The 22,759-nt window shown below is 48.2% G+C and overlaps 1 protein-coding gene across 3 annotated transcripts in view; it reads right to left on the reverse strand.

Annotated features, from left to right (window-relative positions):
• The window catches only part of ASCC1 (activating signal cointegrator 1 complex subunit 1), a 38,564-nt gene that overhangs the window by 864 nt on the left and 14,941 nt on the right, over positions 1 to 22,759 (reverse strand). For 2 of the 3 annotated variants that reach the window (XM_069795850.1, XM_069795851.1), the window contains exons 7-9: positions 21,897 to 22,016; positions 17,794 to 17,918; positions 15,906 to 15,985 (exon numbers count right to left, since the gene is read on the reverse strand). In XM_069795850.1, the coding sequence (XP_069651951.1) occupies positions 15,906 to 15,985; positions 17,794 to 17,918; positions 21,897 to 22,016 (325 nt within the window). Of the gene's footprint in view, positions 1 to 1,722; positions 1,950 to 15,905; positions 15,986 to 17,793; positions 17,919 to 21,896; positions 22,017 to 22,759 lie in introns of all 3 variants that reach the window. The other variant, XR_011326786.1, reaches the window with a different exon arrangement.

Here is a 22,759-nt window from a genome sequence, read left to right on the forward strand (position 1 = left end):
AGCTGGCCCTGCAAAGAGCCTCTACTCATAGACTTGTTTCGCCTTTAATGAAGCTATTCTTTAAATTATTTTTCCCCCTAGAGACTGCACTTAGCCTTTAAAGCAAACAGGGTATAAAATTAACACCTCTTTTTATCTACAGCAGCAGTTGCTCAAACCTTCCTTACTCTGCTTTCTGACTGTGTCTCATTTAGGGAGCTTGGGGAGGCTATTCACCGCCTGAAGGCCACCACCCCGGGGTGGCTCTTGAGGTTGCAGGCTCCGCAGGAGGGAGGATTGAGGCCAGGACGTTTTTACCAATCCAGGCCACAGGACGTAGGACTTAACAGTTACGGCTCAGTCCTAATTCAAACTAGCAGGCTAGAGGCGCAAGGCTCTTCATCCCAGCACTGACCCCGCTTTGTTCCACAAATCCTTCTTTGTTCGGCAAAGACTTGAGTGCAAATTAATGAAAGCAAGCCAACTCTGGGACCCTGAGGGCGTGTCTCTGCTGATTAATCCAATCTATGAAGCAGACCAAAAAAATGACATCAGAATTTCTTACAGGGAAGTTCAGCAATATTGCTGGAAAGGCATCGTGTCCAAGCGTAAAGTGCTCCTCCTGTTCCATTATGACGCAGGAAATTGCTCTACCTGGAAACATCAATTGTGCCTTGGAAAAGCTTTTCAGCGGAGATGCTAATTTCAAAACTCTGCTTAACGGGAGCGCTGTGAGTCACCGGGGGCCTGAGCAGCGACATCTCCCCACCACAGAGATCTCCGAAACGTCCATTCCATCTGTCTCCTATTGAATTTTCTGCACACCCCTTCCTCCCATTACAGAAGGCACAAATGCTAACGGCCAGCATAAGCTGATGCATTAATTACAACACATCCTCCTAGAGCCAATGGTGCATCAATTCCTCCATACAGCCAATGACCGAAACCCCAAATACCTAGTTAGCATCTGAAAGGCTGCACTTTGCCTCCTCCAAAAAGGCATTTGGCTCCGCCTGGCACTGATCTGGGCACAACTGCTCTTTTGTTGGTTCTCCCAAGGGCATTCTACTTTGCAAATACCCCTTTTTCACAAGGTGACCAAGCTAGGTTTCTTTCAGCACGATTCCTGGTCCTCCACAAAGGAAAAATGCCTTAGGGAAAGCGATTCCCTGTCCATCTTCAGGGCACAGCAAGCAAGGCTTCTTCCAGGGAGCACCACCGAGGTACTGGGCTACAGACCAGATGCCAGGCACCAGGATGAAGCCAGCCCCTGCTCCAGACTGCCAGCTCATCCGGACAACTCTCCACTCAGGATTTGGCTGAGGCCAGCAATTCCTCATCAACGCACGACAGTCAGACCGGCATCTCTGAAGAGAAGGGGTATTTATGCGTGCCGAGCCAGCTCTCAGCGATTGCTAAACCCCCGCTTCAGCTTGAAACGGCTGCAGCTGCAGTCAGACGTGCTGCAGAGTGCTTGCTGCCAGCAGCCCACCTGCCAGGGACCACCTCCTCCTCCCTGGACCTGCCTGTGTGGCAGCACCAGCAGTTGACCCCCCCAAGCTGCTCCTGCAAAAAACATCTGGGTTAGCACAAACGCCGCGAACAACTGGGTTTCTCTGCGCCGGAACATTTAGTCACAGCGTGCCTGCCTAGGAAAGGCGGTGGGCAGCCTCCGGCTCACCTGCACCTCATCCTGCCTTTGGGGTGACGCTTGTCCCTTAAGACCCCGGCACAAGGACTTACTTCGCACAGGGCCTGAAGTAATTCGCCGCTAATCGCTCAAACTCATATAAAGCCACAACTTGCTGTCCGTTCGTTCGTCCGCGTGTGTACTCGGCAGGAGCCAGGCGCCCCGCCACGGGGGTCACGCAGGTCCCTGTCCCAGCGAGAGGCCCCGCCGCAGCAGCCTGGCTTCAAGGGACACTCTGTGTGTGTGGCTCCATGCAGCTGCTGCCCTAAAGCGAGGCACCCTGTTGAAAAGTAGTTGTGCTAAGGGAGCGTCTCAAACAGGGAGAGGCGGAAAAGAGAGACAAGAAATGACTACAGCCATATAAACTCCATTTTATATAATTAAAGATTTATACAATTAAAGATTAATTATGCTCCCAAAAGCCTGCGTAGTTCATGTTAGAGGACTTAGGATAAAAAGTCTCATTAATAAGTGATGGTAGTAAAAAGGGGTTGGTCTCCTTTCTCTTTTTGTTTTGGCTGATCTGAGAAGGAAGAATGATTTCCAGCTCTCCAGGGCTTGCCGCAGTGCTTGCCGCCAGCTTGCCCACTCACCCCAAACCTTAACACCCATCTCTGTCAAAATGGTTGTTCATATCAACACTCCTTTCCTTCCCAGAGCATTCTCCACCCAGGAAAAATGGAAATAATTTCTCTCCATTCCTAACGGAGGGAGCGGTAGGTACATTGGTAAGCAAGGAGATACTAGGATTTGTAAAGTATTTTTTTAAAAGAGAAGGTGGATGAGATGCTTTATTTCTGTAGAATAAAGTCTTTGCAAACATGAAGAAAACAAACGAAATGCTGGGATGCGCTGGTCCCATCAGCAGCCCTGGAAGTCAAACCTTTACACAAAACAGCCGAAGGAAGTCTTTCAAATACTTGTTTATATTATCTCTGCACACCACAATCTGTTTTTGGTTTTGGTTTGGTTTTTGTTTGATTTTGTTGTTTTTTTTTTTTTTACAAAATACATGTACTTGAAAGCAAAAATTAGTTATTGAGACAAACTCTCCCCCCAGCCCCTCTTGCCTCGCACAGCCTCAGGCACATCGGACCAGAAAGACAATCAGAAAGTCCCAGAAGACACTGCCCAGGTCAAGGGCCCTCCATTTGTACACTGCTAAAAGTGAAGCAAACCCCTTGTACTAAAGCACTTTGTATTCCCTTGGCTTTTTTTAAGACCTACCACCTCTCATGTGTCCGAGCGTGCGCGTGTTTCCCAGGGAGAACGCTGCTAGAACTATTGATTTTTGGTAATGTAGCTGTACTTTCTGAGAGTAAACATGCTACAAGATTTAGAGGACAACCACAGACATTTTTTTCTGCTCTCGTTTCAAGCTGGCTTCTCACCGATGCTTCTTTGCTCCCTGCGGCTTCCCACGACAGAAGCCACTGGACGCCAGGCGTGGGGATCACAGCCGAGCCACTGTACAGTCGAGATCTGCCTCCGGCAGTGGGGAGGAAGGCCCCTCAAACATCATCCTCCGAGACCCCCAAAACACCAGGAGCTGGCTTCCCGTCATGAAAGCATCCTGCGCTCGGGTCCCGGGGGGCTCAGGAAGAGATTGCAGAAGGCCAAGCCTCTACTTTTGACTTTCACTTCTCTTTATCTTGGGGAGAAGCCAAGCAGAGCCGAGAAAGATATTTATATCTCCCCCCTCTCCCCAGCCACCACGGAAACGCTCCGGTTTTGGAGGAGGCCAGTAGCACAGCTGATGAAACGCCTCCTATAAAAGCATTTTACCCTTTTTTATTCTGGGCCAGGAAAGAAGATACCTGGAGGTTGTTACGCTTCATGTGCAAATGCCGATAACCCTAAGACTTGCCTAGTTCCCCTCCTGTCCCTTCCCCTAGGTGCCAAGGGCCCACCTTTCCCCAAAAAGGCTGCAGGGAGCACGAGGAGGCACGGATCAGGAGCAGCTAGGAGGGAGGCGGGGGGAGGAAAAACGCAATCACCCGCGCACGGTTACCAAAAGCCATGTCATTTGATTGGAGAGGGACACAAGGCTCAGCAAAAGCACAGTAATTCTATAAATCCGAACACACTGAAGGATTTACATCCTCGCTGCCTAAAGAATAAATAAGAGGTTGGGGGTTGGGATTTTTTTTTTTTTTAGATATTATAAATGAAAATCAACCTGATGGAGGTAAAGGTCAGCTTACGAAGTCAACACCACGCATGCCGTGCAAGCTACTAACTCCCATCAAGGGAATAGCACTTAACAGACTAAGTGCCCTCTGTCTCCCTGCTGCCTTCCCAAATTAAATTAAAACCAAATGAGGAAAGAGCATTGTTAACTTTTAACCCCAGACCCAGCACCTCTCAGCAAACATGCCGGAGATGTGCCCTATCTTTCACAGCCACAGACTCAGAAACCACTCAGCGAGGATGCCTAGAAGGACAGGGCATCTCCCAGAGGGAGGAAGCGGGTGCCTAGAGAGCAGCACAGCATCCTCCTGGGAGCAGCATCCCAGGACCTGCAGGGGATGGCAGGGACTGCACCTGTGCCGCCTTCCCCAAAAGCCATAAGCCCCTGAGAGAGGGAGCGTACTGATCTACGGATAACCCATATTTCACATCAGCCTGCAAACTACTGTAGGGCCACGTGTGCCAGCACTCCTCCTTCTTCCTCTCCCTTCTGGGGGGCTGGGTCCAAGGACACAACCGCACAGGTAATGATGAAAGGCAGGCAGCCCTGCGGTAGCTCCCAGAAAGCAAGCTTTTCTCCATTTCTCCCCCAAAGTCATTTATTCTGAGCCAGGAAGAGCCAGCAGCACGCCTGTCATTTCTAACACCCCAATTTCTCTCATTTAAGACAATTCCATTCAGATGTTGGAAACCCTTCTTCCTCCAAGGTCCGTTCCCCTCTATTACCCACAAATTACAAAGCAGGGCTCCCTTGGGGTGCGACAATCATTTTTTAAAGGAAGACAGAGGCTGAAGACTTGTTTGGGGAGAGAAAGAATCACACATCAAACGGCTTGCTCCTTGCAAACCTGAGCCAAAAATGCTAGTACAAACTTCAGCCCCCAAACCACAACAACTTCCTTATCAAAGGCAGAGCAACAGATCAAAACCAGGATGCCTCTTTTCCGCATTTTTTCCCCCTTTTGCCTAAGCCTGTAAAGTAGGTTTTACCGAAGCACTGGTAGAAACAAATGCAAAGGAGGACGATTCCTCGATGAAGCAGTTAAAACGTGTGTCTAAATGATGCTGTGTTCCTGAGCGTGGGCATTTGTCAAGCAGGCATCCTCGGGGGCTCGCTTCCCACAGACAACCCTCCCAGAATGAGACAGCACCTTTGTGTTCAAACCTGGAAACAACAGTAATAAATCAGGGCGCTAATCCACATAAGGACAGCAGTAACGCATTTCAGCTCCGGTTATGAAGAGCGGAGACGCCAACACAAACTGGTGCTTTTAAATCACCTGTCATGGGCTCAACAAGCATGAGAAATATTAATGGATTCGCCTGGAGAGGCACCGGGCAGCGGGAGGACAAAATAAGTCCAGACAAGGGAAGGGAGTAAGAGGTATTTAAAACTTCCTTCACGTAATCTCTGGCTTGCACTCACGCTGCCTGGCCTGGATTTTGCTGCTACCATCAGGATTATTGATCAGTTTTTAAAGCCTTACGTCGTCTACCGTAGTTCAGCCAAAAAGGACCCATCCTGAATTAATAAAAAGTCCAAGCAGCTCTGCTGAGAGCCTTGGTGCTCAGAAATGCTGGGGGAACAACAATTCACTGTAATGCCTTGCAATTAAAAACTAGCACCAAAGAGCAGCATTATCACAGGATAAAATGCATACACACACACACATAACCCCCTAGTCTGCAGGGAGCTCGCTTTGTTGTGAACTCCAGCCACAGAAAGCAGTGCCTTAGGGTAGGGGTATTATAGATTAACAGTACAAAACTGTCCCCGGTGAATCAGCGCTGTGGGCGAGCAGAGGCATGTAATGTCATTAGCCTGTGACCAATCAGCCTAAGAAACCCGGCTGCCCTCGGCAGGGAGCTGAGGGGGGGATCCTGTTTTCCGTATCTGGAACAAACACAGCAATTAGCAACTTCTGAGATGCGAGGAGGAAGAGGCTCACAGCTCCGGGAACCTACAGCTGCGGATGAGCTCACACCATCATTCCTGCTGTGCGGTCCACGCTGAGGACAGGACACCAGCAATCCCTTCTCCTCTGTTTTGCCCGGGTTGAAAGCGTTCATCCAAAGGATCTCTTCCAGGAAGGCAAGTGAACAGGCTGAAAGCCACTCTCTTCTGCCTCCATGGAAGAACATGGGCAGGAGGATCGCTAATGACAGCTAACCCAGCGCTGTGGCCACGCAAGATCACGCCGGCAATCAGGGTCCAGTAGCAGACAGCAGTGCGGAGAGAGCTCAAACCAGGAGATTAAACTCAAGCTTCAGAGGAGCCACAGGCTTTACAGCTTCATCTGCTCTGCACGCAGTGACAACAGTCACCAGCTCGCCTGGCAGCAGCCACTACCCCCAGCGTGTCCTGATTGGGAGCAGCGGTGAATGAAGGAACAAACTCGGAAAGCCGGGAGGGACGGGAGGTTGCTTTCCATGAGAAATCAGCATGCTACAGTGCTGTTATCCCCTTCGGGGAAGGAAAGCAGCAAACAAAATCCCAGGCACCCGCTGACAAGCATGGAGGAAAAATTAAGTGGCATTTCTGAAGAGGTGCCTCAACATGGAGCAATGAAAGCTGTTTGTTTTCAGATTCTCCGCACTCTCCCCTAGATATTCCCGGCGGTACTCACAGCAGAGCATGACCCCAACACCCCAAACCCTTCATGCATCATCTTACACTAAAAGGGAGGAGAGAGGCTCAGACAGAATCAGACCACGGGCTGTGACTTGCCCAAATAAACATCAGGCTATTTTTCCATCTCATAAGGGATATTACATTTGAATTAACACTTGTATAATGCATCCACAGCTTGGGATGGAAAACACTACAGAAGAGCAGAGAACGATCACTCTTCCAAATCATCTGGCTAAAGCACAACTGCAGTACCCATGCCAGCTACAGCAGGGAAGGCGCCGACTCTTCGGCAAACTGCTGTGTTACAGAGCTGATACCAGCATTAAGCAAAAAGGACCGATAGAGGAAAAGTTACTGATGGCAAGAAACATGGATGGATTAAAAATTAAAAAGATTTAGAAATGTGAAAGTAAGACTCAGAAACACTGATGGACTCTAAGAAGAGTCTACGGAACTCCAGCAAATGCTGTCCATCAGAGCTCTTCTGATTAACCTCCTCTGCTGCACAAACCACAGCCTCTTATCCTGCTTTTGGGATCCCACCTACCCGCTAACGTGCCTCACTCATGCGACCTCCCACAGAGACCTGTTGGGGCCTCTCAGGTCTGAGCAGCACCTCTGTCACTCCTTGGCCGGCTGACTCATGAACACAGTTCAGTAATGGAAAGCTGTTGGTAGAAGAAGGACCTCAAGGGCCAGCCTGCCTGTGGCCCATTTCGCCTTTGCAGATTTATGCTACCAACATGTCCCTGTTGACCACCCCAACGGTCTACAGAAGGCTGTTACCTCCACAGCACGAAATGGCAGAAGCTGTCCCAGTTCCCAGGCTGCAGTATGTGCTGGGAGAGCTCCTTCTTCCTTGTACTGAGAAAGGCACCAAAACCCTTTCCATTTGCGACCTAAACTCCCCCAAACTATGACAGACAAACCCCAAACCAAAGTCCCTGGTGGCTCCCAGAAGATGAGACAACCGGGCAATGCATCAAGATCTGGGGAGTTTGTTCAATTAATAATTTTTTTTCTTCTATTTTCAACTTTCAAAATATGTTTTCTGAAACAGTTTGGTGCCAAAAAAGAAATATTTGATTCCTGTATTATTCACTCTGGACACCACTCTGCCAATGATTATCTGTCAGAGGTTTAATTGTGCTTGGAAGCTTGCCAGCAATAATGCATGAGAAGTGCAGGAAAAGCAGGTAGACAGGCACTCATCCAGAGAAGCGGCTCTTCCCGGTGTTCCCCACCTCCTCTCTAAATTAGCAGCTGCTTCCTTTTCATGGCTTTTTAAAGGACCGCTGGCCAGGCATCCAACGGCTTCCATTACTGCACAGGCATTACAGGATTAAGACGTTGTGCAGAGTCGCAAGGCAAGGGTGGAAGAGAGGGCTAGGAAGGACAGGGAAGGTGGTTGTCATCTGGGCCGTCACCACGAGCACGCTGCCTGTGCCAAGGCCTCCAAGCATCAGCCACAAAGCTCGGCGGGTGTACGCAGATCGATCGTTTGTTTTGTTCTGCAAGTGCGCAGCTGGCTCTGGAGTGTCTCTCCATCACCAATATAGCATCAAGTCCTTCCAACCCAGATAATGCGAGGAACGGCCCTTCCCCTCTCGTCTTCTTTCAACCTCTGGCAAATTTTAAAAGGTGGCAGCAGAGGCCCTTTCACCTCATCCCCCTTAGGAAGAATAAAGCATGCAGACTTCAGGAGAGAGAAAATCTGGTCATAAAAGTCCCAGCGGCCTATCTTTTGGGAGCACAGCTGATCTCTATCATAAGCAAAGCACTAACTCCTTTATCATTTGCATTCAGCTTGCTACTTCTCAAGTCATTGATATCCGCAAGCTTTGCCACGAACCACCAAGACCTGAAATTACAAACAAGTGAGCATCTTGGGTTAGCACAAGCCCAACACGGGATGTTAAGTCAGGCGTATCTCCTCCATGACACAGGAAAAGCCCTTCCAATTAAATCACCGGTGCCATCCCTCAGAAAGCAGTAACAGTATAACAATCCCCATCTGGAAAAGTACCACCAGCGTAAGAGCAAGAAGCATGTATGGAGTTCAGGGAGAAAGATCTAGGTGTATATGATGGGAGGTTTCTTTTTTATATTTTTATTTTGCTGAGCCAAAGTAAATGCCGCATAAATGCCAAGAAGCTTCTGGTACGTTCACAAATGCCACCTCATGGGTGTTTTGCATATATTTCACATAGTAATAATAAAGCAACAAGCTGAAGAAAGGACCAAAAGAGGTCTTCGGCTCCACCATCCTCTCCTTCCCCAAGGCAGGAAGAGCTTATTGGTGGCAGATCCTGGACTAACGTCTCTGCTCCCTCAAAACAACTGGGACGCCCATTTCTCCAGCTCCTCTAGAGCAGTGAATGCTTCACTATCCTTCCCGTGACAAAGATTTTCCTAACACCTAATCGCTCGCTGCAATTTAAGCCCATTATTTATTGCCCTACCATCAGAGCATGGAGGACAGAGTATCCACTACTGGCAAAAGCTTTCACAGGCTTAAAGTGTTTTTCCTACATGTTGTCCTCCTCCTTCCCTTTATTAGCCTCAAAACGCTACGTCTTTCAGACTCAGCTCATAGACGTTTTCTAGCCCTCCAATTATGTTATTGTTGCCTTCGGGGCTCTTTGTACCCCTCCACGGTGCCCAAAACTGGACAAATACTTCAGCTAGGGGCTGAGTGCTAAGTGTGGTCAAAGGTTTACTTTACAGACATTTGCCTCTTTCTTTTATTTCCACAGACGGACTCAGCTGGCTTGTGCTCTGGAGCAGTCCCCTATAACCCAAACCCCAGTCCGTGGGGCTGGTATGGAGGCAGTTCTCCATCCCGCACCGATGCCACCACTCCCTCCTGCACCTGCCTTTGTTCACAGCACTCCATTTGTTTCTGCCCGATTTCTCAAGACGATTTGGAGCTCTGTTCCCCCCTACTAATGTGTGCAATTTTCCTGCCTCTCCCCAGCTGCGTTTCATCTGCAGACCTAAGAGGAGCATGCTTCACACCACCCATAACACCCTTCTGACCTCCGCAGGTGGGAAGGGTACAAGGTTTCCAGCTGAGCTCTGTGAGCATGGAAGCAGCCGATCCTTCTCCTCTGACTGCTGCCATGCGAAACCTCAGCTCTTCATAAAACTGGAGCAAAGCCACCTCAGCTGCCAGAGGGTGATGCAGCAGTGGGGAGGGTGACATTCAGCAACAGTCTAAATTAATCTGTCAGGACTGATTTTTTGCAAATAAAACTATTTTGGGGCCAGGTGCAGGCCTTTGTTCAGCTGAGATCCTCTCCCTCCAGGGTCCCCCTCCTTCACAAGCCAAATCTAGCGGTGCTCCTGCCACTGCCACGCTTTAGCTCAGGGTTTTGGGTCTGTTCCCCCCTGCCACAAATCCATGAAAATTCATGCGCTTGAGGAAATCAAACCCTAGTTGCTATGGTGAAAGGCGTTCTGCAAACTAAGAAACAAATACAAGTGGGACATTTGGAGGTTACCGGATTTTTGCACATCTTTCAGACAAGAATAAAAAAAACCTCCAGCACATTAAAGGCTCTGCTAACTTCCCAGACCCTGCTATGCCTCAAACGTGAGGGATTTACAGTACAACTTGTTTAAGGAAATTAATAATCAAGCACTGCATTTCTCCAAAGAAGCCTCATCCCCGTGGCTCCTAGCACTGCCTATTATAGCAAATGCAGCAACAGTTTTTAAGAGCTGGGCTTCAGCTTTGCTGCAGAGATGCCAGGAGGCTTGGGACACATCCGGGAATACTAGGACAAAGAGCTCCCATCAATGTGACCTACTCGCTACGCTCACCAAACCACCAAGAGGAGGAGCCCAGCTATGGAGCCAGTAGATTAATTCGGGCAGACCCGGGAAATTATCCAGCAGAAGGGTCACGGCACCTTTGGGATGAACTGCTTACTTTTGCTAATCAATGTGTTGGGTTGTGGTTGTTGGGTTGGTTGGGGTTTTTTTTGCACTTAATGTGCTGGGTCCCTGTCTTCTATTAATGCGCCTCTGTAATTCAACCCCTGCCAGCTCCACTGAGAAAAACTGTCCTCTTAAGATCAAAGAGGTGATGCTGTCTTGGCTGGCTGGTGGCAGAACAGCGATCTCAGGGAAATGAGTAGGCAGGATGCCCGCTGGATGGGAGGCAGAGGCACCCACAGCGTGACCTCCAAAGGCAGAGGCACCCAGAGCACCTCCAAAACGGCTGAGCTGCCAGGCTGGAGGGGGCTGTGGCGGTGCAGGCAGCCCTGCCTGGAAGGGGCAAGAGGATTCAGAAACTTTATAACCCTCTCAGCAAATCCTCCCTCTTCCAGCACTCACAGTTCCTGCTAAAATTAGTCAGAGAGGCGCTGAGCACCTCTGCAAAAAAAAGAGGCTTCTCCCCTTTATGGTAAGGTCACCAAACGGATCTCTGTCACATGCGGGCAAGTTAGCACAAACCTTCTGCACTTCTTGCACTGCGTTCTCCTCAGCGCGGCGTCTCAGCCTTCTCCCAATACCTCCAACGCCGCCTCATCACTCTGCTCCAAGGCCCAAACGCTCCAGCAAAGATATTTTTCCTCTATTGTCTAGTCTGGTTTTCCAAATGCCACATCAGATTCCTGTTTCACCGAATGCAAATAACGTGAATATGCCTTTTTTTCCCCCTGAAGAATATAATTCATAGGAAAGTGTTTTCACGGCAACCCCAATTTAATCTCCTTTTTTTTCCCCAAGATCATACAAATGCTGATCTCCAGACTCATCTGCTCAACTGTCACATCCTCCCATCCCACTGTTGCTCTAATTGCTCACTGCTGAGCCCCCTCGATCATTTCAGTATCCCTCGATAATGGCTTGATCAGAACTGAAGGCAAAAATCCTCTCTTCTGCAAAGTGGCATTACAGCCTTTCATTTCTGCTTTTGATTCTTCCCTAAAACTGAGGCGAGGAAAGCACTGGCTTATTTCTGATACAGTGATGTTGCACCACAATCTCTTACTCTGTCTGTTCTCACCCCAGTGGATTTTTGTTTGGTATTTTTAACTCTAAATTTTCCAAGCAGCCACCTCCTGTTAGGTACTTGTTCCAGTTGCCAGTCCTACTTCAGATATATATCTATACCACCTCACTGAGGATAAGAAGATGTTCTTACCCTTTCTGAACACTGGGCAGTCTTGATCTCACCTAATGTGGGTCTTTGGCCCTTTGATTTCACCTTAGCTTAAAAATATATCGGGAAAAGACTCCGCCTCCTTAAATTGACTAACAAAAATTACACAGAAAAGGCCTAAGTACCGATGGCTGCAGAATGCCAGAAGCACTCCTCATCTGCAAGTCCAGTTGGTAATGGTGGCTCTACACAGGGGCAGATGTTAATTTGTTTAGCGCTTGGTGTGTTTGCGGTATTTTGAGGGGTTAGGGGGCTTATCCAGGACAAGATTTTTCTTTTTCACTGTAGCTCTCTCTGTGGCACTGCATCAGATGTCTTAAACTGAACTACTGCATACCACAGCCACTGCACTATTCTTACCCAGCAAGACAGAAATGATAACAGAGAACACTACCAGATTTGCTTGCTATGATCGGCTCTCCAGTAGTCCCAGTACATCAGTCAGTAAATGCACTTTTCCCCTGCTCCAAGTGAAAGCAGATACAGTCCCATAATTTAATACCCTGTATGTAGGCCTCAAAAGAGAAGGAGCCTCATCGAATTACGCCTTGTCTGACCTAGAAGCCCTCCCAAAGCAGTCATGCAGCCTGGCCGCTCTGGTCCCGCTGCTGGACCAGGGCACAGCAGCATGTCACTGCCTTGACTGATCCAGTTCCCAGTCTCGCATCCCAGCTTAAAGTCTGCCCTAATGCCCTCAGACATAAGATGTGCAGCTTTCTGCTGTTGTACCTCAGTAGCTGTTCCCTCAATATTTAATCTTGTAAGCTGTTAATGCACAGATCTGTGCTAAGCGACGGGGTTCATCTTTTTCTGTGCTCAAAATTTGCTTCTCCCTTGTTTGAACGTGGCAAATGCCACTCCTCAGACCTCAGGTCAAAAATCACTCAATTTTAACCCAGTGAGAGTCCAGGTGGGTTTCTTCCTGCTGCAAGCCTTGCTTTTCTTCAAAAGCATAATAGAAAATTTTGGTCAGGTGGTACCTTTGCATTTCTTCGCATTTTTATTTATTCACCACAGCCTTCGTTTTTTCACTAAGCGAAATAAATAAAAGCCTGGAGGCAGCCAAGCCTCGTCTCCGGAGATGCAGGCAGCTGCCCCAGCTGCCTCTGTGCCAGCACTGTGCTGCTTGGCCAGCTGCGACGCAGGGCACGTAGCCACTGCCCGGGACACAGGAGGAGGCAAGGCAGAGGGGCTGCCAAACCAGCATCTCTCCAAGGCCCAGCTGCCTGCCTGGCCCGACCCTGCTCTCAAGGGGAAGGAGCTGCTGCTGTCTTTCAGCTGTGAATTGCTGCTCCCTCCCTCCGCTCTCCAAAGAGACGAGTCACTTTGCTCCCAACCGGAGCAAGATTTTGGTACGCGACTCGGATGTTCTAAGGAGGCGATCAGCTAGCTGCTAGCCACCCTAGAAGAAATACATATTGCTCCATATGAAGTGGTGCATAAAGCATCCCCAGCTTCCTGGGACTAGACAAGCACAAAGCTAAAGCATCTAGCGCTTTTGTGGGAGACACAAATCACTCCGCTGTTGGGTCACACGCTCCCTTGGGCTTTCAGCACCAGCTAGGCCAGGGAGCCTTTTTCACGGATATTCTTCAAGACAGAAGTAATTTAAACTCCTAAACGCAACTCATCCTACAGGATCTATTTTCTGAGCAGTGTGGGAAGGTACCGGCCTGCACAACCATTTATTAGCACAAATAGGAGTGTATGTTTAACTCTGCGGAACGGGTAGAACAAAGGATTATTAAATAAAATTCCGATTAGTTCGGCTGAAAGCAAAATACCAGCTGGAGCCTGGGGTAACGCAGGCACGCTATCAGCAAATGTGTGCTGCCAGCGCATCTGCACACACACACCACCTCTGACCACAGGGGAGCCTCAGACTGGAAGAGCATAACCAAGGCGTCTCCATCGTGCTCTGTGCTCTGACAGCTCAGGTCCTGCCCTCCACTAGGCAAAGCCTTTGGCTCGACAGCACCGGTCGTAGCTGCACAATGGGAATGAGAACGACGAAACCCGAGTTTTCTGACTTGATGCCCTCCTACCAGTAGCCATCCTTTGTCGGCTTTCCAAGTGGGAACACTGCCGCCCAGCACAGCTATCGCAGAGTCCCACCGCCTGGAAACACACACATGGCACATCGCTCTCCCTACAAGGGGATGGCGCCTGCAAGCCAGCCTGCCTAACTGCAGCCATATTCATTAACAGCCCGTCGTTTAGATCCTATTGCAAAAGTTAATGAAGCCACTTTGCGAGAGGGCAGCTTCCCTGAGCAGAAGATAAATAATGTATATAAAAGGGGGCTGGGAGGGAACTGGCGCATCCTTGCAAGGTCATGCTAGAATGCATCACTGGCTGGCTGAGGCTGGGCTCCTCTGGTTAGAAGCCTGGAGCTATTTATGACTCATGTAATTAATTAATGCCAACGGGCGTTCTGCTGCAGGCACGTGGGAGACCAAAGGGAAATACGAAGCGAGCAGGTTAGGAAATGTAGTGGAGGTGGGGGAGAAGGATGACATTTCTTGCGGCAAGACATGCTTTGAAGTAATTATAAACAGTCCAAACAGCCAGCAGCTCTTTTGGCTACATCAGTAGAAAATCAATTAGGAGCTTTAAAAATGCATCGGCTCATATTTCAGACAGCATCAAGAATAAGAAGTAGCCATCTGAGGTAGGGCAGTTGCATTTCTACGTGCCACACACTACCAGACCCACAGATCCTCAGACCCCGCAGTGCGGTCCACAAATGGTGTGACCAGTAGAGGGAGTATCGTTAATGCCTTCCCAATCGTCAATGTTTTTGGATGAGGAGCATTAAGGAAGACTGACGGTTTGATTTTACGCTTCTCTAAAGTCTGAAGACAAGTTTAACAGATGTAAGAGAAAGGAGCAAAGGGCAAAGTGAAACGTGGGCGTACGCCTTGAAAGCTGAGTCCCTGCAGGCGCTCAGGGCTCCCAACACATACCACCATCCCCTTCTGGAGCCTAGCTCTCAGACACCGGGAGCTAACCAAAACTCGCAGATCACATTAAGAAAGGGACCACGTCTGTGGCTTTCCTGCTTCAGTTTGCAATACTGCAGTCTCACACCGAACACTCAACATGTGGCGATGCTGAGTCATAACACTGCGCTTGCACAGACCGTTTGAGGACAATGAGAGCTTAACCTAATTTTGTCCCTTTGTTTGTCCTCTGCACAGAGGAGATCAATCAGTTCCACTCCCTGCTTTCACATCCCGGTGCATCAAGTGTCTAATACATTATATAGCAAAACTGTAAACACAAATAAAGCGCACCCTTTCCCTCCTCTGGTGCCCTAAAGTCCCTCTGGGCTGTCCAACTCCCACCCTGCCTGCATCCTCTCCCATATCTCTTTGTTGCCAGAATATCTTCTATCGGTTCCCAAATGTATTTAAGCATTGTCCCACCTCCCTCTTATCATAGCTGCCTGCAACAAATCCCTTCACATAACGAGGATTGCAAATTTGCTTACAACCCAGTATTGTTTTCCACTTCTACTTCTCTGTGTGCTTGTCTTTTCTCTCTGGACCCTTGCAGGGGCCAAGCACCACAGCACCAGTCTGACACTGCCATCTGGATGAGCAGGAGAAGCTGCCTGCAGTCTCAACCCTGGCTGGCAAAGCCTGGGAGGCTGCAGCATGCTCCCCTTCGAGCCTTACCCACCTCCACGGTCTAGGGGATCTTGCTTCCTACCCTCTGATCACTGCCAAAGCCCTCAGATCCTGGCTGGTGGGACTCCCTGCTGCTATCTGCTATTTTTCTGGAGCAAAACCATGCAAATGGATAGCAGAGATTTTAAAAAAAGAAGAAAAGAGTAAGTGAAATGGCAGTCGGTTTTAGTTTCATAAATATGTATGAGTGAGTAGAACAAGAGCAACAAAGTACTCCTTTCTGGTGGGCTGAGAATCCACACGAGCCTGAGTCTCCAGGGTAAAACACCAGCGAAGTAAACGACAACACGAACACCCACTTAGCATTCGTGCTACATACTCCTGATCTGAGCCTCACCAGCTTTAAGAACGCTTCTGTTAAATACTGTAATGCTCCCTGTAATGCTCCCAATTACAAGTGATCTGGATTGTTTATTTTCTAAACAGATTTCCCCCCCTCAGGAAATCCCATAAGCCTAAGACAAAAGCAGTCCTGAAGAGGTGTTTCAACCTCTTTTGGCTATACAATATCCACAGCTGGCTCGATTTCCCTAATTGTTTCATACTGACCTTGAGGATATTTCGGCCATTAAACGACTCCCGTTCCTTGAAAGATGATTTACCAGTCATTGCATAGTTTCGCTCTTCAGCTGTAAAGAGAAAAGTCACCACCAGAATGAGCTTCAGATGGGAGAACTGTGTGCGCTGTACTTTGCCCCCCACTCTCTACCTCCCCAAAGTCAGCTGCCAGCTAATAAACCATCCTTGCCCAGTTCTTTGTGCAAAAAAACACTTCCACTTTGATTTTAAAGAAAACAAGGCTGAATATGCAGGAATCGGTGTCTTTATCGGGATCACCTACGTTACCTGGAGGAAAGACCCTAAAACACAGCTACTGCTAGGGTGATTCTGTAGGGCTGATGGCTCAGTGCAACACATCTGCTTCTCTCTGGCTGATTTTAATCCCACATCCTGCCAGGGTGAGAGTCAGCACTGTGAGCGCTTGCATCGCCTGGAACGGCACCAAATACCAGACTGAGCATGCAAGCGTAATGCCAGACGCGATCTGGACGGCACCTATACAAACCTCTGCTGCCTGCTCCAGGAAGTACATATATGTGGTATGTATGCTTCGGCAGGGTGGGCACGCAGCCACACACACAGACTTTAAGAATAGCAACCTAGGCCTATAGCAACTGCCAAATGCCTACGTCTTAGATCCATTTCCCCAGAGCATGTCTGGATTTTTATATAATCCCTAAGTACATGATCTGTTCTTTCCACAGGACCTCTGCCTCACTCAATGAATATATTCAATATTTCTTTTTCATCTCCAGCATTAACTATGAAGTCCCTCTCACATCCAGCATGCTATTCAAATCCTGTATGGAATATAAAGTGACTTCTATGGCTATCTGTGTAATGCTCTCACCACTGTGTCTCAATGCCTCACATGCCTCATGGGGTTGTTCAGAATATAGACTCATAATGCCAGACGCAGCTGCCCATGTGCCTCCCCTAACAGAGAGCCACATCAGCACTTTGGGCTCACATTTTCACCAGTTTTCAGGGCTCAATTTGAGAGCTAAGCCTCTTCTTTTCAGGATTTCTACCACTGGAGTATGCTTACCTGAATTCAGTAGCTGTCATCCCCAAAGTCTGCTGCTGGGTGCCCAGAAAATAGTAACACAAACCATCTGCTGTTATCACTGTCCACACAGAGACTCAGAGAGGCAGTAACTGAAGAATACTCCACACAACCTATCGGCATTGCAAACTACACACCAGTGCAAGAGCATATGCCTGTTTACACACAGAGAACAAGGCTGTAATACACTGCCCCTCCCTAAAGGCAATGCATCTGAGGCTGCTTTATAAAGTAATGTGATAAGAACAATGCTACAGACTGCTAGAGCAGACAATCTTTTGGCAGAGACAGCAGATAGCTCATATGCAGCCTCATAGCCGTCTGAATCTGATTTAACGAGAAAGAGACTGGAATCATGTTCCTAAACCAACAGGCAATCTTTAACTTGACCAAAGAGGATCATGTTTTTGTCTTGTTTAAAGGTCAATAAAGCACATCAAGTTGTTACTGAATTTCAATTTAATGTTGGGGCACAGAGAGCCCAAGACTTCACATGGTACTTGAACGCATTCTCTCTGGCCCAGATCTTATGAGTGCTACTGGTCAATACAGTTTTTGAAGCTATGACAAAGAACCTTAGAAAAGATCTGGAAAGTGCTCAAAGAATGCCTGCCTTCTCCAGCTCTGCTGATCGCTTTTTCATTTGCTTCTACATTTTATCTACTGACATCCCCCCACAGCCTTGTAGGTATTCTTGAGATTAAGAAAAATCACAAAATTAAAAAAGCAAACATAAAAGCCAACAAAAGTATTTCCTGACCAGTGGGACTACTTTAAATGCATTTATCAGTAAGGATGAAGATTACACACCACTTGGATCTTTCCTGAAGAGAGTGTTCATGACTGTAGCATGCAGTTTCACCCTATCCCATTCTTTAAGCATCAGGCCGGAGGCCACAAACCGCTCCACCAGTTGATCAGCGATCACCTGCAGTCTGGGAAGGCAAAAAGAGAAAGAACAGAGCCGTGCAAACCAAGGAGAAACTCCTGCATCGACAGCTTTTGGTTTTCAGCCAGGGAGGGCAGCATGTGCGAAATGAAGTCTCTGCATGCACATGAGGAAAGGGAGCTAGTCTCTGATGGAAAGTGAACAGAGCCATCAGGCTTCAGTTCTAATGGAAAAGTTCTGGCTGTTTTGCAAAGCTTCCCCAGTGATCACTTCTGCTGAAAATATTCCATGAAGAAGGGCAGATTTAGCATAGCAGAGAGCCTGTTCACAGTGACAGATGTTATTGGGACTTGAAGGATGCATCTTTCTACTGCCAGGGAACACAATGTGACTCTCCTTACAAATGCTAAAATCTGCGGACCCCCAGGGGACTTAGGCACCTTGACTGTTGGGGGACCTGCTCTGTTCAGGGACTGTGATCTGTACAGTGCACCGGGCTGGAGCTCAGACCCTCTCTGTCCCAAAGAAGCAACCCAGTCAGGGGGCTTAATTTCTGGGAGAGCCCAGAACGTGGTGACTGAGGGCACAAACCCAGACAGCACATCCTAGTGAGTGCTCCAGCTTCGGAGCTAGTGAGCAAGCAGAATCAAAGGACTTACTGCCACCTTTTTGTCTGGCCTTGATCTGCGATGAAAGTGGCCGTGGCTGCCGGGATCTGCAGGCAGACTTGTCCTAGGATAGGCAGCAGGAACAGGCAGCTGATCAGAGCAATGCGCTCACGTAGCCTACGTCTAAAGACCTGAAGGAACTTCAAGGCTGCTGCTGCCCCCACAAAATTTCTGCAGTGCCCTAGCCTTACCAAAAGCAGCAAGGATGTGCTAGAACAAGAGCTTCCTGTCCCTGAAAACAAGGCAAGAGGGTATTACTCTGTGCAGAAGAATTTGGGCTTCTCTCACCGTGTCTGAGGTGTCCGAGACAGCTCTCTGCTCCACCAGGTGCCACCACTTTGGTGTCTCTGCTGCAGTGGGAGAGGCAGAGTGTGGCCTCTCTGAGGCTGGCCCCCAGAGCCTGGGGCTGCCACGCTCCAGATGCCAGCTCCTACCCCACTGCTGGTTTTGTACTGCCCCTCACGGGCTGCCAGCCTCCATGTGACGATTTCAAGACTCTCAAACTAGCAATTGTCATGGTTTTCTACCACTTTCTGGCTTTACTTCAGTGATTTTTAGAATTAGCAACGACAAAGATTAAATGAATATCATTACAGACAATACTAAAACAAATTAACAGAGAATAGTTCAAGTGAAAATGGTGCTTTATTACGTTATAAAGTTAATCAAGGAAATAAAACAAATTAGAATGAATTATAATGAAAATTATTTTCCATGTGGGAGGCATCAGAGCATGATCCCTCTCTCAGTCTGAGCCATTATATGTGCAGAAGGGCTTGCCAACCCCCAGTGCTGTCTGCAGTTATGCAAGCTAACTCAGGGTAAATCAAATCTCCTGCTTTATAGCTTAAGCTGATCAAGATCATCCAAAGACCAGGAAGGAACTCCACCCCTCAGCTATGCCAGGAACTACACACAGCTAGCAAGACGTCTTGCATGAGACAGGAAGGCACACACCTCTCTTAAATGCGGGCTGCAGCAGTCTGATCCAGCACAGCAAGCCACGTGGCTGCTGCTCTCCTCTAGTATTGGCCTTGAAGCTGAGAAACTCTGTTTTCTACCTGCTTTCCCCATTTCCATAAGCAAAGCACAGCAAGTTTTAGCAGGCATGAGGTGCACGGAGCTGCTCAGCAATAATTCATCTAGCAGACGAGAAAACGAAGCAGAGTTTTCTGGAGGGAACACCATTTGTCTCATCTTTATAATCACTGTTTGTCCAACACTGTGTCTGCTGGAACCTCAAAGGAAGCAAAAGAAGCATTCACTGCTCTCCATCAACACAAAAATATCTTCTTTCCCCTCTGCGAAGATAAATGTTTTCTGAATGCTCACTAGCATTTTAGGAACTATATTAGGGGAGAAGTGCCAGATGAATTAATTTGCAGGTGAGGGCAGGACCAGCCTGGACCAAGGATAAAAACTTAAAATCACTTAGCCCTTTCTGAGCACGCTGCTATGCAAAAAGCAAAAAAGGTGTTGCAGAAGAGAAGTCTGGCAGCCTCCAGGTGCCATGCAAAGCAAGAGATCTGGGTTTGGTCAAAACCTCAGCTAACAGATCTCTGTGAAGGACAGAGGAGATATCAGCCCTTTCTCAGGAGGGCAGGTACGGGTCATTTTCAGTTTCAAGGCAAGGCGGATTTGAAGAACTCATTTCTCTCCCCTGCCAAAAGCAGCTCTGCCACCCCTAATGCACATCAGCATTTTCTGCTAGCGTTATGGCTAAGTGGCTTCTCAGCAAAACGGATACAGCTGGTATCTGAAGCAGACCACAGTACTAGTACCAACAATTCAAGCTGTTCCCAGACACAGGCAGACATCACTGTCCACTTTAGGCCCTACTTACGCTCTACAGGATTTTTCTACCAGCTCCTCGGGTCACAGACTTATTTTCAGATGCAAGCAGACTCACAAGCACTGCACCTCAGAGATGATCCAGAGCTCGGGGTGACTCAGGAGAAAAGAGGCCCATACCTCAGCTCCGAGAGCTGACGCTTCAGACGCTTTCCATAACAAACCCACCGAAGGGCATTTGGGTCATCCAGTGTCTGCCTCCGTCTCGTCTTTCTGAGGGCTTCTGCCTTGTTTCTCCCTGCCCTTCTCTTCTGCCTCCTGGCTGATCTCTAGCTTGTCCTGGTTCTCCACCCGCCCTGTTTGTTTTAATCTCACTTCTTTCAGGGTAGAACAGACTTCAAAGTGGAAGAGCCAAGAAGAGGAAAAGATTTCAATTCCTGCTGCCTCCCAGCAATTCTTACATTTTCATTTTCCCACCCATTTCCTTATCCCACTTCCGATCTCTTACTTCAACACAGCCTCCAAAGTGCAGTTTTAAGCAGGCCCCCCCGCCTTGTCTCCTCAGCCCTCAGGGAAAGGAGATGCCAGAACATGTCCTTTCTTCCCTGAGCCAGTCCCTGCTTACAGCCTCCCTCCTCCAGCTGCACTGCTTCATGCTCCTCTGCTAGCTCCTGCTGTCCTCTGGCAATGGGAACAGACACAAAATGGCAGCACTGCCAGAAAAAGAGAAGGCTAAGGCTCAGGGAGAGAAGGCTAAAGCTCTTTTGGCTACTCCCCTACCCCCTTCCACACCCATCTCACAACTGGCAGCATGGAATACAATAGCTCTTACATTTCCCTAGTCTTCCAGAAAGCACTAAGAGAAAAGACGGTGCTGCCACTGGTGACGTACTTGTCAAAAACGGGACAGAGGAAGGTTGACCAGACACGGCCACATCCCGGGCAGCACTGTTTGTAGAGCTAAAGCCATCAGCCACAGTGGCGAACAGCATAAACACATGCACTGACACCAATCAGGCTTCAAGATTTCACACCAGCAGCTCAGAAGACAGACGTTTCACACCCAGTGCCTGTTCTGGGCTGCTCACAGACACAAAAACGGACTCTGTAATCAAGTCATGCTTTTCTGAGGACCTTCTGGTGTAACTGGGTCTTAAGAGTAATTAAGTGCTGCAGAATATGCCAGGCTGTCTAGATTAATCTGGATTGCAGGTTGGGAACTAGACAGCAGAGGCCAAGTTGTCCTGCCTTCTAAGTCATCTCAGGAGTATCTCCTTGGCCATCTTATCACCACACAAGCCACGACACCATTATTCAATCTGACAGACTGCTACAGAAACAAATGACATCTTTCAGCCGCACCACCAGTGACTGATTTAAAGAGCAAACACATCACTGCCTTAACCGGTTTAGGAGGCAAGAATGACTTCATCTTCCTGACTGCTGACCCAAGGACTGCTAGCAGTACCCAATAGCTTCAGACAGCACAGGGTTTCTCTGGCACACTGCTACTGCTGCCGCAGCACATCAAGGAGGAATGAAAGAAAGGAGCATGGGGAACTCACCTGTCAGAGCCATCCTTCATGTGGACTTTGGCGTAAAGGACATCCGTCATGGCAGGGTCATCGTTCATGTACTCCACTCCTGCCACCTCCACGGTCAGGGGCTTGCCTCCAGCAATTTGGCTAAAATGCAAGAAATCCCTTATGTTAAAAAGTGAAACAAGACACCTGCTTTTGAAATGCAACACATAGTACTCCTCATGCACACACTAAATATTTGGTTTTACTAAGGGAATGACATAAAATACATTTTTTGCTACAGTTAAACACAACTTTGTGGTTAAGCGGGACTTAAATGCTATACAGACCATATGGGGCAGTGAACTCCACTGAGGAGATATTTTCTTTCCGGTATCTTTTAGGTTGTTTGCATTGAAAAAACCCAAACACAAAAAAGGCTCCCTAATTTCTAAAGCTCAAAAGGCTACAGCTGCTATTGTCTCATCATCTCAAGAAATCTTGTAAAAAAATTTAAACTCATACGTTCAGTGTTTTAGACACACATTAAGTCAACTTGTCAGTGTTCACAGGCCATCTCAACACGAAGATCTCCATTTACATCTCAGAAAACCCATCAGCGGTAAAATGGTACAAGTTCTCATTCCAAAGAAGCTCCTGCCTTCCCTGTGAAGAGAGCGATTGTGACACAAAGTCTCCAGCTCGTTGATTTTCGCTGGGAAAAGTACTCGATACAGAATGCAGTTTTAAGTACACTTCAACATCCACTTACAAATGCTGGAAGTAAATAGAGCTGTTTTAAAATCAGCTCCAGCTACTCCTGCAGGAAGGCGAAACCAAAAACACATGCAGGATGTAATATGCACTCCCACACCTGCAAACACACTGTGAAGCGTATCTGCTTCCAA

Source organism: Haliaeetus albicilla, chromosome 11, assembly GCF_947461875.1.
Source record: "Haliaeetus albicilla chromosome 11, bHalAlb1.1, whole genome shotgun sequence".
Classification (NCBI taxonomy): domain Eukaryota; kingdom Metazoa; phylum Chordata; class Aves; order Accipitriformes; family Accipitridae; genus Haliaeetus; species Haliaeetus albicilla.